The sequence below is a fragment of the Rhinopithecus roxellana genome, chromosome 12, assembly GCF_007565055.1.
Source record: "Rhinopithecus roxellana isolate Shanxi Qingling chromosome 12, ASM756505v1, whole genome shotgun sequence".
In the NCBI taxonomy this organism is placed as follows: Eukaryota; Metazoa; Chordata; class Mammalia; order Primates; family Cercopithecidae; genus Rhinopithecus; species Rhinopithecus roxellana.
Window position 1 is genome coordinate 83,227,903 of NC_044560.1, and position 16,664 is coordinate 83,244,566.

At 47.2% G+C, this 16,664-nt stretch overlaps 1 protein-coding gene across 1 annotated transcript in view; it reads left to right on the forward strand.

Moving 5' to 3' along the window:
- HDAC1 (histone deacetylase 1) overlaps positions 1-16,664 on the forward strand; it is a 46,434-nt gene that overhangs the window by 8,368 nt on the left and 21,402 nt on the right. The window contains exon 2 of the mRNA XM_010354057.2: positions 3,291-3,403. Within this exon, the coding sequence (XP_010352359.1) occupies positions 3,291-3,403 (113 nt within the window). The remainder of the gene's footprint in view (positions 1-3,290; positions 3,404-16,664) is intronic.

Genomic DNA, 16,664 nt, shown 5'->3' on the forward strand with positions numbered 1-16,664 from the left:
GGAGAATGGTGTAAACCCGGGAGGCGGAGCTTGCAGTGAGCTGAGATCCGGCCACTGCATTCCAGTCTGGGCGACAAAGCAAGACTCCATCTCAAAAAAAAGAAAAGAAAAAAGAAAAAATAAACCCAATGTAGCTTTTAGCATATTGGATTTGGAGTCAGAAGAGTGGGCTCCAGATCATCCATTAGCTGTGTCATCTTGAGCAGGCACTTAACTTCTCTGAGACTCAATTCAATTCATTGAATCTTTATTGAGCCTCTGTGATATACAAGGCATATTAATCCTTGCTTTCAAGGGGTACCCAGTCTTGTGGATATAGTTACGTAAATAATTCAGATATAAAATAATCCTAGCACTTTGGGAGGCTGAGCTGGGCGGATCACTTGAGGTGAGGAGTTCGAGACCAGCCTGGCCAACATGGTGAAATCCCACCTCTACTAAAATACAAAAATTAGCTGGGTTTGGTGGCACGCACCTGTAATCCCAGCAATTTAGGAGGCTGAGGCAGGACAATTGCTTGAACCTGGGAGGCGGAGGTTGTAGAGAGCTGCCGAGATAGCACCATTGCACTCCAGCCTGGGCGACAGAGTGAGACTCCGTCTCAAGAAATAAAGAAAAGAAAACTAATGAAGTGCTGTATACAAATTACATGTAGAGGAAAAGACCATTTATTTTGATCAAGAAAGGGTTTGGCGCTTGAGGTGGGCTTTGTAGTACAAGCATCATCAGAGTAAGGAGGACATTTCAGGTCGAAGGAATAGTCTGCACAAAGGATACTGTGGTGCGAAGGTGAATGTCATGTTCAGGATACTGATTATAATCTGGTGTGTCTGGAGCACAGGTTGGCAAACTTTTTCTGTATAAGGCCACATAGTAAATATTTTAGGCTTTATTTTGCCATACGCATGGGTGTCTGTGGCAACTAAACTGCTCAGCTCTGCCACTGTAGTGTGAAAATAGCCATAGAGGAACTGTAAACAAATGGGCATGGCTGTGTTCCAATAAAATTTTATTTACCAAAACAGGCAGCTAGTTGTATTTGGCCCAAGGGCCATAATTTGCCTACTCCAGTCTAGAGGAGAGAGAGAGAGAGAGAGAGAGAGAGAGAGAGAGAGAGAGAGAGAGAGAGAGAGAGAGAGTGTGTGTGTGTTGTGAGAAAGGGTGGTAGCAGGAGATGAAACTGGAAAGGCAGATTAAGAAAGTCCTTGGCCGGGTGCGGTGGCTCATGCCTGTAATCCCAGCACTTTGGGAGGCCGAGGTGGGCGGATCACGAGGTCAGGAGATCGAGACCATCCTGGCTAACATGGTGAAACCCAGTCTCTACTAAAAATACAAAAAATTAGTCATGCATGGTGGTGGGCGCCTGTAGTCCCAGCTACTTGAGAGGCTGAGGCAGAAGAATGGCGTGAACCTGGGAGGGGGAGCTTGCAGTGAGCCGAGATAGCACCACTGTACTCCAGCCTGGGCAACAGAGCGAGACTCTGTCTCAAAAAAAAAAAAAAAAGAAAGTCCTTGATTCAATGCTGGCCAGGCGCACAGGCTCACAACTGTAATTCCAGCACTTTGAGAGGCCAAGGTGGGTGGATCACCTGAGATTAGGAGTTTGAGACCAGCCTGGCCAACAAGGTGAAACCCCTTCTCTACTAAAAATATAAAAATTAGCCAGGCATGGTGGTACATGCCTGTGATCTCAGCTACTTGGGAGGCTGAGGCAGGAGAATTGTTTGAACCCAGAGGGCGGAGGTTGCAGTGAGCTGAGATTGCACCACTGCACTCCAGTTTGGGCAACGGATCGTCTCAAAAAAAAAAAAGAAAGTCTTTGAATGCCAGTCTTCTGAAGTTATTATTATTAAATTTGGAGACCCAGGCTGCTCTCAAAACTCCTGGGCTCAAGTGATTTTCCTGCCTCAGCCTCCAGAATAGCTGGGATTACAGTCTCATGCCACCATGCCTATCTCCGTTAAAGTTATTCTTTACTCTTTATCCTGTAGGGGATGGGGAACCATAAGGATTTTTTGAGCAAAGGAGTGATGTTATCAGAGTTGTGGATTAGGAAAATAACTCTGGCAACAGTGTGGCAGGTAGTGTGAATTGAAGGTAGAGGGACCAATTAGAAGGCTAGTGTTATAGATTAAGCAAGTGATAAGGTTTAGTTTTCTTATCTATAAGGTGAGAATACTAATACCCCCTGTCCTACCCATGTTACTGTGAGGATCCAGTAAGAAAATAAAGTGAATGTGCTTTGACACTATAAGTATTACGATATGTAAGAGGTGAACTGTGGCTTCTAATAGTTCTGAGTAGTGATGGTTATTTTTCTGTTGTGGGAGGGAATTCCTTGGAGGTATAGTGAGGTGAATCATTTCACTGGCTGTTGTTCCCAATAGCTTTGGAATGAACCCCTCTTGCTATCTAGTGCCTGTGGGTTCCAGAAGAAAGTGAGCTAGACTGAACCTTAAATGTTTTTTTTGTTTTTTTGGTTTTTTTTGAGACGGAGTCTCGCTCTGTACCCCAGGCTGGAGTGCCGTGGCGCCATCTCAGCTCACTGCAAGCTCCACCTCCCGGGTTCCCGCCGTTCTCCTGCCTCAGCCTCCCGAGTAGCTGCAACTACAGGCACCCACCACCTCGCCCGGCTAGTTTTTTGTATTTTTTTAGTAGAGACGGGGTTTCACCGGGTTAGCCAGGATGGTCTCGATCTCCTGACCTCGTGATCCGCCCATCTCGGCCTCCCACAGTGCTGGGATTACAGGCTTGAGCCACCGCGCCCGGCCTGAACCTTAAATGTTGACCTCACTAGGGTCCCTGCTTTTTTTTCTTTTTTTCTTTTGGAGTTACCCTTCAAAAGGTAGGAGAGAATCTTGGAAACTAGTAATGAGCCAGAAAGAATTTGACTGGGAGTTTGCTGTAAAAATTCCTGGGTTCGCTGGGCGTGGTGGCTCACGCCTTGTAATCCCAGCACTTTGGGAGGCCGAGATGGGCGGATCATGAGGTCAGGAGATCGAGACCATCTTGACTAACACGGTGAAACCTCGTCTCTACTAAAAATACAAAAAAATTAGCCAGGCGTGGTGGCGGGTGTCTGCAGTCCCAGTTCCTCAGGAGGCTGAGGCAGAAGAATGGCGTGAACCCAGGGGGTGGAGCTTGCAGTGAGCCAAGATCGCGCCACTGCACTCCAGCCTGGGTGACAGAGCGAGACTCCATCTCAAAAAAAAAAAGAAAAAAAAATTCCTGGGTTCTCGTGGGAGTGTGTATCTAACCGTTTAGTGAAGCTGTCACTGTCTCTTCTTCAGGGGATGTTGGAAATTACTACTACGGACAAGGCCACCCAATGAAGCCTCACCGAATCCGTATGACTCATAATTTGCTGCTCAACTATGGTCTCTACCGAAAAATGGAAATCTATGTGAGTTACCAGCTGTGCTATTATTCCCTAACTGCAGCTGCTCTGGTTCCCCATATGCCATTCATTATCTGATTTTCTCCACCACTCATTTACATGTTGACTGCTGTTACAAGGCAGGTACAATAAATGATAAAGATTTTTGGCTGGGCATGGTGGCTCACACCTGTAATCACAGCACTTCAGGAGGTGGAGGCAGGAGGATCACTTGAACCTAGGAGTTCTAGGCCAGCCTGGGCAACATAGGGAAATCCTGTCTCTACAACAGAATTTGGCCATGGTGGCATGTGCCTGTGTTTTCAGGTACTTGGGAGGCTGAGGTGGGAAGACTGCTTGAGCCTGGGAGGTTGAGGCTGCAGTGAGCTATGATTGCACCACTGCATTCCAGCCTGGGGGACAGAGCAAGACTCTTGTCTTAAAAAAAAAAGCTAGGCCAGGCCAGGCGCGGTGGCTCAAGCCTGTAATCCCAGCACTTTGGGAGGCCGAGACGGGCGGATCACGAGGTCAGGAGATCGAGACCATCCTGGCTAACACAGTGAAACCCCGTCTCTACTAAAAAAAATACAAAAAAAACTAGCCGGGCGAGGTGGCGGGCGCCTGTAGTCCCAGCTACTCGGGAGGCTGAAGCAGGATAATGGTGTGAACCCACAAGGCAGAGCTTGCAGTGAGCTGAGATCGCACCACTGCACTCCAGCCTGGGTGACAGAGTGAGACTCCATCTCAAGAACAAAACAAAACAAAACAAAAAAGCAAAGCCAGGTGCGGTGGCTCATGCCTGTCATCCTAGCACTTGGAGAGGCCGAGATGGGCAGATTGCTTGAGCCCAGGAGTTTGAGACCAACCTGGTCAACATGGCAAGACCTCGTCTCTACAAAAAAGTAGCCAGGCATGGTGGCAAGTAGTCCCGGTTACTTAGGAGGCTGAGGTGGGAGGATCGTTTTGAGCCTGGGAAGCAGAGGTGACAGTGATCCGTGATTGCACTACTGTGCTCCAGCCTGAGAGACAGAGTGAGACCCTGTCTCAAAAAAACAAAACAAAACCAAAAAACCAAAACTTTAATGCCTAAATAAGAGTGAGTAGGACTGTGTTGAAGTAGATGCCAAATCTCTAGTTATCAGAGAGTATAGACTCTGTCTAACCTGTAGATTCAGCTACAGGTGACTTTTCACTGATCTTCGAGTTTTTAAACAGATGCTGGGGCCAGGCGCGGTGGCTCAAGCCTGTAATCCCAGCACTTTGGGAGGCCGAGACGGGCAGATCATGAGGTCAGGAGATCGAGACCATCCTGGCTAACACGGTGAAACCCCGTCTCTACTAAAAAATACAAAAAACTGGCTGGGCGAGGTGGCGGGCGCCTGTGGTCCCAGCTACTCGGGAGGCTGAGGCAGGAGAATGGCGTGAACCCGGGAGGCGGAGCTTGCAGTGGGCTGAGATCCGGCCACTGCACTCCCGCCTGGGCAACAGAGCGAGACTCCGTCTCAAAAAAAAAAAAAAAAAGAGATGCTGGAAATCCAGATTATTATGTAAAATCTCCCAGGTTTAAAATGTTATCCAAAGAAACCTTGTCTCTACAAAAAATACAAAAAAAAATTAGCTGCAATGCTGGCCTGCACCTGTAGTCCCAGCTATCTGGAAGGCTGAGGTCAGAGGATCACTTGAGCCTGGGAGGTCAAGGCTGTGGTGAGCCGTGATTGCACCACTGCACTCCAGCCCAGGTGACAGAATGAGATTTTATCTCAAAAAAAAAGTTAACCCAGAGTTTTTGCTTTTTGGTTTTTATTTGAAGCATGTATACAAACCAAACACATTAGTACATCTGTAGACCAAATAGGTCCAATGGTTTCCAGTTTTAACCTCTCTGGGGACAGTGAGGAGGAACAAGTGAAGGGTTTTTAATGAAAGAGAGATAGGAACAGGCATGCATTTTAGAAGCAGGGAGGCTAGGTGAGTGGCTGTTACAAGAGGCCAAATGAGAAAATAAAGAGGGACTGGGGGTGCATGTTGCCTTACAGCATAAGAATCTGTGGTTAAAGTCTGTTTCTACAGCTTGAGTAATCTAACAACAGTGGTATTTTTGTCACCCATTCCAGAGACTGAAAGGAGATGAGTGTTCTTTCCTAGATGGCCTTGTCATGTCTCTGGAGCCAGTGGAGGCAACTGGGGAAGCAAGGAAGGAAAGTAGAGGAGTAGACAGACCTTGGGACTATAGAGCTTTTTTAGGTATGAAGGCAGCTGAGAATGAAAAACAGAAAAGGCAGAAGATATTTTTAGGTACTCTAGGGAGCAGACTATCCCTGCACGCAGGAGTGCAGTGGCGTGATCATAGCTCACTATAGCCCTGAACTCCTGAGCTGAAGTTATCTTCCCACCTCAGCCTCCCAAGTAGCTAGGACTACAGGCAGGCACCACCATGCCTAGTTTTCTTGTTTGTTTGTTTGTTTTTTTTTTTTTTTGAGACAGGGTCTCATTCTGACACCCAGGCTGGAGTGCAGTGGTGTGATCTCAGCTCACTGCAACCTCTGCTTTCTGGGCTCAGGTGATTCTCCAGCCTCAGCTTGCCAAGTAGCTGGATTTAAAGGTGTAAGCCACCATGCCTGGCTAATTTTTGGTAGAAATGGAGTTTTACCATTTTGCCCAGGCTGATCTTGAATTCCTGAACTCAAAGCAATCCGCCTGCCTTGGCCTTCCAAAGTGCTGGGATTACAGGCGTGAGTCACCATACCCAGCCTCTCTCAGCTAATTCAAAAAATTTTTTTTTGTTGAAACAGGGTCTTGCTGTTTTGCCCAGGCTGGCGTCAAACCCTTGGCCTCAAGAGATCTTCCTATTTTAATCTCCCAAAGTGCTGAGACTTTAAGCATCAGCCACCATGCCTGTATTCTTTTTAAAAAATTATAAAAATGATTTTTATTTTTTACCTGCAGTTCCAAGCACAGTATGTTTTAGTTTTACATGTTTGATTGTTATATAGATGGAGCCACACAGTATTTATTATGTGACTTTCTTATTTTTGCTAAACATGTTCTTTTTTTTTTGAGACGGAGTCTCGCTCTGTTGCCCAGGCTGGAGTGCAGTAGCCAGATCTCGGCTCACTGCAAGCTCCGCCTCCTGGGTTTCCGCCATTCTCCTGCCTCAGCCTCCCAAGTAGCTGGGACTACAGGCGCCTGCCACCTCGCCCGGCTCGTTTTTTGTATTTTTTAGTAGAGACAGGGTTTCACCGTGTTAGCCTGGATGGTCTCAATCTCCTGACCTTGTGATCTGCCCGTCTCGGCCTCCCAAAGTGCTGGGATTACAGGCTTGAGCCACTGCGCCTGGCTGCTAAACATGTTCTTGAGACTCACCCATGTTGATACGTGTAGCTGTATTTATTTATTTATTTATCTATTTATTATTATTATTATTTTTGAGACAGAGTCTCGCTCTGTCACCCAGGCTGGAGTGCAGCGGCGTGATCTCGGCTCACTGCAAGCTCCACCTCCCGGGTTCACACCATTCTCCTGCCTCAGCCTCCCCAGTAGCTGGGACTGCAGGTGTCTGCCACCATGCCTGGCTAATTTTTTCTATTTTTTAGTGGAGACGGGGTTTCACTGTGTTAGCCAGGATGGTCTCGATCTCCTGACCTCGTGATCTGCCCACCTCGGCCTCCCAAAGTGTTGGGATTACAGGCGTGAGCCACCGCGCCTGGCCGCTGTATTTATTTTTACTGTATTTCATTGAAATAAATGTATTCTAGTCTGTTATCTCATTGATGGGCATTTGATTTGCTTCTGGGGTTTGACTATTGCAAATACTGCTGCTATGAACTTTCTTGAACATGTCTCTTGATACATATATGCTAAAGTTTCACTAAAGGATATACTAGGAGTAGAATTGGGTCAGGACATATGAAAATATTCACCTGTATTAGATAAAGCCAAAATAGTTTCCAATTGCCAGCTATGTAGGAGAATTGCAGTTGCTCTGAGTCCTTGCCAAAACTTGATTTTGTCAGATTTCAATTTTGTTGCTAATTTAGGTAGACATGAAATGGTATCTTATTATTTTTAATTTGTATTCCCCAATTCCTATTCAACCTTTTTGCCCATTTTCCTATTTGGTTGTCTCCTTTTTTTTTTTTTTTTTTTTGAGACAGTGTCTCACTCTGGCACTCAGGCTGCAGTGCAGCAGTGCGATCTCGGCTCACCGCATCCTCCGCCTCCCAGGCTCAAGCTGTCTTTCCACCTCAGCCTCCTGAGTAGCTGGGACCACGGGTGCATGCCACCACACTTGGCTAATTTTTGTATTTTGTAGAGATGGGGTTTTGCTGTGTTAACCAGGTTGGTCTCATACTCCTGGGCTCAAGTGATCTGCCCACCTTGGCCTCCCAAAGTGCTGAGATTACAGGCATGAACCACAGTGCCTGACCCATTTCTTTTATATATTAAATGTCCATTTTTACTTATTCATTGCATATATACTCATCAAGCACCTATTTTGTGCCAGGCAGTATGTGTGTGTCTGGCTTTGGGCTCTCTGTTTGGTTGACTTGGTCTGCTTATTGACCCATATGCCAATACCACAGTGGCTTAATTACAGTAGCTTTATATTATAGTAAGTCTTATTATGTGGTAGCACAGTTCTCCCACTTTGTTCTTCTGAAAAAGTGATTTGGCTATTTGCCCTTTCACTTTTTTTTTCTTTTTCTCGCTCTTTTTTTTTTGAGACAGAGTTTTGCTCTTGTTGCCCAGGCTGGAGTGCAATGGTGCAATCTCAGCTCACTGCAATCTCCACCTACTGAGCACCTGGGATTACAGGCATGCGCCACCATAGCCAGCTAATTTTGTATTTTTAGTAGAGATGGGATTTCTCCATGTTGGTCAGGCTGGTCTCTAACTCCCAACCTCAGGTGATCTGCCCGCCTTGGCCTCGCAAATTCTGGGATTACAGGTGTGAGCCACGGCACCCGGTCTCTTTTTGTCTCTTTTAGAGACAGTGTTTTACTCTGTTGCCTGGGCTAGAGTACAGTGGCACAGTCATAGCTCATGGCAGCCTCAAGCTCCTGGACTCAAGTAATCCTCCCTCCTCAGCCTCCTGAGTAGCACTTCTTTTTAATTTAATTGTGATTTTGATATGTGTTTCACTGATTCACCAAGGTCTGTTTAGATCTGATTGTGTTGTTTGTTGTTGTTTCTGTAGGATCCTGGACTGTGTTTCCTGTGTATTTTGTGATTTTTGACTGTGGGGTAATGCAGTAGCCCACTCTTATCTGAGCGGGGATACTTTCTAGGACCCCCAGTAGATGCCTGAAACCATGGATAGTACTGTACCCTATATATGGTATATTTTTTCCTATACATATATACCTCTGATAAAGCTTAATTTTTAAATTAAGTAGAGTAAGAAATTAACAACAATAATAATAAACTAGGACAATTATAACAATAAACTGTTTGCAGTTTCATGTATAGAAGATTCATTCCTGGCCAGGTGTGGTGGCTCATGCCTGTAATCCCAGTGCTTTGGGAGGCCAAAGCTGGTGGATCACCTGAGGTCAGGAGTTCGAGATCACCTTGACTAATATGGTGAAACCCTATCTCTACTAAAAATACAAAATTAGCCAGATGTGGTGGCGCATGCCTGTAATCCCAGCTACTCAGGAGGCTGAGACAGGAGAATCATTTGAACCTGGGAGGCAGAGCTTGCAGTGAGCTGAGTTCGCACCATTGCACTCTAGCCGGGGCAACGAGAAACTCCTTCCCAAAAATAAAAAAAAAGAAGATTCATTCCTACTATAGATCTTAGCTCTTAGCGACTTCAGCACAGGATTTTTTTCTTTCCTTATTGTATTAAGAACTTCAACCCTTTCATGTAAAGGAAGCACAGCACAGCTTCTCTTTGGCATATTGCCAACATCACTACTCTTGTACTTTGGGGCCATTATTAAGTAAAATAAGGGTTTCTTGAACAGAAACACTGTGATATCTTGATAACTGACCTGATTACTGAGAGGTCTACTAAGTGACTCACAGGTGGGTAGTGTACAGTGTGGATATGCCAGATAAAGGGATGATTCACACCCAGGGGACAGACCTGGATGTTACAGAATTTCATCATGAATGGCTCACAATTTGAAACTTATGAATTGTTTATTTCTGGCATTTTTCATGTAATATTTTTGGACAGTGATTGTGTGTCACTGGAACTGTAGAAACCACAACTGAAGATAAGAAGGCACTGCTGTATTCTTTGGAACTTTGAGTCCTGGGATGAAGATGGGTTGTTAGAAGGTGATTTGCTTTTACTTTGTAAAAGAGGTGGCTCTTTCCTTCAGAGATTTGGGATAAGGGATGAATTTCAGATAATAGGAAGAACATGAGCACAAACACTGTTGAAAAGCTCTATAGCTCTCTAGATCTTAAGGAAGAGTTGTTTGGAGTATAATATTTGTGAAAGAGAATGGGGCAGTTACATTGGGAAGGGAACCATGTGAAATTTCTTGATTGCTATATCAAAGAACTTAGACTCTTTACTTCGTCAACGGGGTGTCATTGAATGAGAGCAGTACATTAATGTTTTAAGATTTTTGTGATACCAGTATGGAAGATGGAAGATGATAAGGTTGGATAGAAATAGGACCAATTAGGAGGCAAAAATACTCCATGTGAGATTTAATTTATGTATGGATTTTGTTTTATTTTTTCTTTTTAAGATTTAATTTATGTATGGATTTTGTTTTTTTTTTTTTTTTTGAGATGGAGTCTTGCTCTGTCGCCCAGGCTGGAGTGCAATGGCGCAATCTCAGCTCACTGTAAGCTCCGCCTCCTGGGTTCACGCCATTCTCCTGCCTCATGAGGCCTCCCGAGTAGCTAGGACTACAGGCGCCCGCCACCATGCCTGGTTAATTTTTTGTATTTTTGTATTTTTAGTAGAGACGGGATTTCACCATGTTAGCCAGTATGGTCTCAATCTCGTGATCTGCCTGCCCTGGACTCCCAGGCGTGAGCCGCGGTGCCTGACCTGTTTTATTTTTTGAGATAGGGTGTTGCTCTGTCATCCAGGCTGGAGTGCAGTGATGTGATCACAGCTCACTGCAGCCTCAGCCTCCTGGGCTCAAGTGATCCTCCCACCTCAGTCTCCTGAGTAGCTGGGACTACACTGTGTGCTACTATACCTGGCTAATTTTCGCATTTTTTATAGAGATGGGATTTCCCCTTGTTGTGTAAGCTGGTCTCAAAGTGCTGGGCCCAAGTAGTCTGCCCTCCTTGGCCTCTCAAAGTGTTAGGATTGTAGGCATGAGCCACCACACCCAGCCAAGAGTTAATTGGTTAGGTCAACAGTTACTTATTGAGCAGCTGCTATATGTCAGGCACCATGCTTGTTGTTCAAATAAAGGTAGAACCTGCTCCTGGCCTCCCAGAGTAGACCAAGCAAACATGCAATTTCTATGCAGTTTGGTGAGTGAAATGATAAGGGAAGTACAGGCTTCTTAGGGTAGCATTTCAGAGAGTTACTTAACTGAGATTCTGAGAGGTCAAGGACAGCTTTTTGGGGGAATTGGCTTTTCTACTCTCTCTCTCTCTTTCTCTCTCTCTCTCTTTTTTAAGAGACAGCCTTGGCCGGGTGTGGTGGCTCACGCCTGCAATCCCAGCACTTTGGGAGGCCGAGGCAGGCAGATCACCTGAGGTCAGGAGTTCGAGACCAACCTGGCCAACATGGTGAAACGCTGTCTCTACTAAAAATACAAAAATTAGCTGGGCATGGTGGTGGATGCCTGTAATCCCAACTACTCGGGAGGCTGAGGCAGGAAAGTCGCTTGAACCTGGGTGGCGGAGACTGCAGTGAGCCGAGGTTGCACCACTGTACTCCAGTCTGGGCAACAGAGCGAGTCTCAAAAAAAAAAAAAAAAAAAAAGCCTTGCCTTTTGCCAAGGATGGAATGCAGTGGCTATTCCTAGGTGAGATTATAATGCACTATAGCTTCAAACTCCTGTGCTCAAGTGATTCTCCTGCCTCAGCCTCCCAAGTAGTTGAGACTACAAGTGTGTGCCTGGGTTGACTTTTAATTTGCAATCTGGGGCCGGGCGCGGTGGCTCAAGCCTGTAATCCCAGCACTTTGGGAGGCCGAGATGGGCGGATCACGAGGTCAGAAGATTGAGACCATCCTGGCTAACACGGTGAAACCCCGTCTCTACTAAAAATGCAAAAAAAACTACCCGGGCGAGGTGGCGGGCGCCTGTAGTCCCAGCTACGCGGGAGGCTGAGGCAGGAGAATGGCGTGAACCCGGGAGGCGGAACTTGCGGTGAGCTGAGATCCGGCCACTGCACTCCAGCCCGGGCGACAGAGCGAGACTCCGTCTCAGAAAAAAAAAAAAATTGCAATCCAGAGGTTGAGTAGAGGGTATGAAGAGAACAGTGTTCTAGGTCATAGCATGTATAAAGGCCTAAAGGTGAGAGAGATGGCCCTTGGGGAACTGCAAGCAAAATGGTGCTTGGCAGATTGGCACAGTGAATGAGATCAATTCAGCCTCTCAAACATGTTTTATTTAACTCACTAAGTATTTTAAGGGCTTTAGGTTAGTGACCAACCTTTAAAAAATGAAATCTGTCCAGAAAGGATCTGGCAGTTGGGCCCAAATTCCCTCATGGCAGTCATCAGTTAGAGCTATGTAAATAAAGGCTGTCCTCTGCTCACCAGTGTTTTGTTTATGTTTGTTTTAAACACCAAGTTAGCTAAACTGACTGGCCCTTATGAGTGCTTTGAGTTTGGTGTTCCCTGGGATAGAGCACAAAATATTTAGGGGAGTGCAAGTAGGGTGAGCAGGCAGATTATTCTGGTTTTCCAAGCCAGGTTAAAGAGTTTGAACTTGATATTTTGAGTAATGAAGCCATTGAAGTGTTTTTAGAGGAAAGTGACATGATTCAGTTTGCATTTTAAGACTGATAACTCTATAACAGGCACAGTGACACAAGCTCGTAATCCCAGCTACTAGCAAGGGTGAGGCAAGAGGATCACTTGAGCCCAGGAGTTCGAGACCAGCCTGGGCAACATAGGGAGATCCTGTCTCTAAATAAAAAAGAAAAAGATAGGCTGGGCGTGGTGGCTCACGCCTTAATCCCAGCATTTTGGGAGGCTGAGGTGGGTGGATCACCTGGGGTCAGCAGTTTGAGACCAGCCTGGCCAACATCCCCATCTCTACTAAAAATACAAAAATTAGCCAGGCGTGGTGGTGGGCGCCTGTAATCCCAGCTACTCGCGAGGCCGAAGCAAGAGAATTGCTTGAACCTGGGAGACAGAGGTTGCAGTGAGCCAAGATCGTGCTGTTGCACTCCAGCTGGGTGACAAGAGTGAAACTTGGTGATAAAAAGAAAAAAAAAAAGGCCGGGCGCGGTGGCTCACGCCTGTAATCCCAGCACTTTGGGAGGCCGAGATGGGCAGATCACAAGGTCAGGAGATCGAGACCATCCTGACTAACACGGTGAAACCCCATCTCTACTAAAAATACAAAAAAATTAGCCGGGCATGGTGGCGGGTGCCTGTAGTCCCAGCTACTCGGGAGGCTGAGGCAGGAGAATGGCGTGAACCCCGGAGGCGGAGCTTGCAGTGAGCCGAGATTGCGCCACTGCACTCCAGCCTGGGTGACAGAGAGCGACTCTACCTCAAAAAAAAAAAAAGAGAAAGAGAAAAGAGAGAGAGAAAGAAAGAGGGAGAGGGAGAGAAAAAGAGAAAAAGAAAGAAAGAAGGAAGGAAGGAAAGAGAGAAAAGAAGGAAGGAAAGAAAGAAAAGAAAAGAGAAAAGTGAAGAGAAAAGACAGACAGAAAAGTCTGCCTGTAGTATTGAGCATAAATTAACAATGGTTAAGAGGGAGGCTAGGATACCAGTTAGGAGATTGTTGCCAGAATCTAAGTCAAAAAAAATGGTAGCCCCGGAATGGAAGTGGACAGATTTGACAGATAATACATTGATGGTAGTTTCAAGAGAAGCTGAATGTAGTGGATGAAAAAAGAAGAATCAAAGATGTTACCCCCGACCGGGTGTGGTGGCTCACGCCTGTAATCAAAGATGTTACCCCCGACCGGGCGCGGTGGCTCACGCCTGTAATCAAAGATGTTACCCCCGACCGGGCGCGGTGGCTCACGCCTGTAATCAAAGATGTTACCCCCGACCGGGCGCGGTGGCTCACGCCTGTAATCAAGATGTTACCCCCGACCGGGCGCGGTGGCTCACGCCTGTAATCAAAGATGTTACCCCCGACCGGGCGCGGTGGCTCACGCCTGTAATCAAAGATGTTACCCCCGACCGGGCGCGGTGGCTCACGCCTGTAATCAAAGATGTTACCCCCGACCGGGCGCGGTGGCTCACGCCTGTAATCAAAGATGTTACCCCCGACCGGGCGCGGTGGCTCACGCCTGTAATCAAAGATGTTACCCCCGACCGGGCGCGGTGGCTCACGCCTGTAATCAAAGATGTTACCCCCGACCGGGCGCGGTGGCTCACGCCTGTAATCAAAGATGTTACCCCCGACCGGGCGCGGTGGCTCACGCCTGTAATCAAAGATGTTACCCCCGACCGGGCGCGGTGGCTCACGCCTGTAATCAAAGATGTTACCCCCGGACCGGGCGCGGTGGCTCACGCCTGTAATCAAAGATGTTACCCCCGACCGGGCGCGGTGGCTCACGCCTGTAATCAAAGATGTTACCCCCGACCGGGCGCGGTGGCTCACGCCTGTAATCAAAGATGTTACCCCCGACCGGGCGCGGTGGCTCACGCCTGTAATCAAAGATGTTACCCCCGACCGGGCGCGGTGGCTCACGCCTGTAATCAAAGATGTTACCCCCGACCGGGCGCGGTGGCTCACGCCTGTAATCAAAGATGTTACCCCCGACCGGGCGCGGTGGCTCACGCCTGTAATCAAAGATGTTACCCCCGACCGGGCGCGGTGGCTCACGCCTGTAATCAAAGATGTTACCCCCGACCGGGCGCGGTGGCTCACGCCTGTAATCAAAGATGTTACCCCCGACCGGGCGCGGTGGCTCACGCCTGTAATCAAAGATGTTACCCCCGACCGGGCGCGGTGGCTCACGCCTGTAATCAAAGATGTTACCCCCCGACCGGGCGCGGTGGCTCACGCCTGTAATCAAAGATGTTACCCCCGACCGGGTGCGGTGGCTCACGCCTGTAATCAAAGATGTTACCCCCGACCGGGTGCGGTGGCTCACGCCTGTAATCCTGTTACTTTGGGAGGCCGAGGCCGGCAGATCACCTGAGGTCAGGAGCTTGAGACTAGCCTGGCCAACATGGTGAAACCCTATCTCTACTAAAAATACAAAAATTAGCTGGGCGTGGTGGCGGGCGCCTGTAATCCCAGCTGCTTAGGAGGCTGAGACAGGAGAATCGCTGAACCTGGGCAGCAGAAGTTGCAATGAACCGAGATCATGCCATTACACTCCAGCCTAGGCGACAGAATGAGACTCTGTCTCAAAAAACAAAACAAAAACAAACAAAAAAAAAAAAACAAAGGTGATACCCTGGCTTCGATCTTGAACAGCTAGGTGGTTGGTGCTGAGAATAGGAAACCTGGGAAAGAGGGGCACAGGAAAAATAGGGTAGTAGATGCAATCAAGATTATGGAGGCACGAGAGAGACTGACAATGGATTGAAACGGGAAAGCAAAAAAGGGCAGAGTTTAAAATGACACTTAGGTTTTCAGCCTGAGTAGACGTTGGTATCATTAACAGAAATAGTGAAAGAGAACTTCTGGAAGTTAAGTGGAATTTGAATGCTTCTAGGCTCTCAACAACAAATTGTTTAGTCTAGTTGAATTTGAAGTGCCTTTAGGATTTGTGGGTGGAGCAGACCAAGAAGCTATTGGACCTATGAATCTGGAGCTCAGAACTAAGATCAAAATGGAGTTTGTGCAGTCATCTGTGTAGAAGGGATAGCCAGACCAGAGTTTTGATGACATTAGGAAGAGGGTAAAGGGCTTAGTATAGTAAAAACAACTTGGTATTTGGAGCCAAGTCTTTTTTCTTTCACTGTGGGTGCTTTGGTTTGCCTTTTTAGAGGTAGGGTCTCACTGTTTGCCCAGGCTGGCCTTGAACTCCTGGGCTCAAGTGATCCTTACATCTTAGACTCCTGAGCAGCTGGGACTACGGTGCATGCCACTGCACCTGGCTTCACTATGGCTGTTTTTGATAAAACAGTATCTGTCGTTCAGTCTTGTATGCCACATTAAATTAAGTGAGGATTAAATGAGAGTCAAAGTACCTGGAGCCAGATCTCTGAATTCCTTCCAGTTTACCAGCTGTGTAACCCCAGGCAAATTACTTAACCTCTCTCTTCTGTAGTTTCCTCCCTGTTAAATAAGGATAATAATAATATGGTTTTTTTTTTGTTTTTTGTTTTTTTTTGGTGATGGAATCTCACTCTGTTGCCCAGAGTGCAGTGGCATGATCTCGGCTCACTGCAACCTCTGCCTCCTGGATTCAAGCGATTCTCTGCCTCAGCCTCCCGAGTAGCTGCGATTACAGGCGCCTGCCACAACGCTCGGCTAATTTTTTGTATTTTTAGTAGAGATGGGGTTTCACCATGTTGGCCAGACTGGTGTCGAACTCCTGACCTCAAGTGATCTGCCCCGCTCAGCCTCTCAAAGTGCTGGGATTACAGGCATGAGCTATTGTGCCCGGCCATGAACTTTTTTGTGTTTGTTTTTTGTTTTTTCAGACGGATTCTCACTCTAGGTCGCCCAGGCTGGAGTGCAGTGGCACCATCTTGGCTCACTGCAACCTCTGCCTCCCAGGTTCAAGCAGTTCTCTACCTCAGCCTCCTGAGTAGTTGGGATTATAGGTGCATGCCACCACACCCGGCTAATTTCTGTATTTTTAGTAGAGACGGGGTTTCACCATCTTGGCCAGGTTGGTCTTGAACTCCTGACCTCTTAATCCACCCTCCTCCGCCTCCCAAAGTGCTGGGATCACAGATGTGAGCCTCTGTGCCCGGCCAAACTTTTTTTTTTTTGAGACAGAGTCATGCTCTGTTGCCTAGGCTGGAGTGCAGTGGCACAATCTGGGCTCACTGCAACCTCTGCTTCCTGAGTTCAAGTGATTCTCATACTGCAGCCTCCCGAGTAGCTGGGATTACAGGCTCCCGCCACTGTGCCCAGCTAATTTTTGTAGAGATGGGATTTTGCCATGTTGGCCAGGCTGGTTTCAAACTCCTGGCTTCAAGCAATCCTCCCGCCTTGGCCTCCCAAAATGCTGGGATTATAGGCATGAGCCAACGTACCTGGCC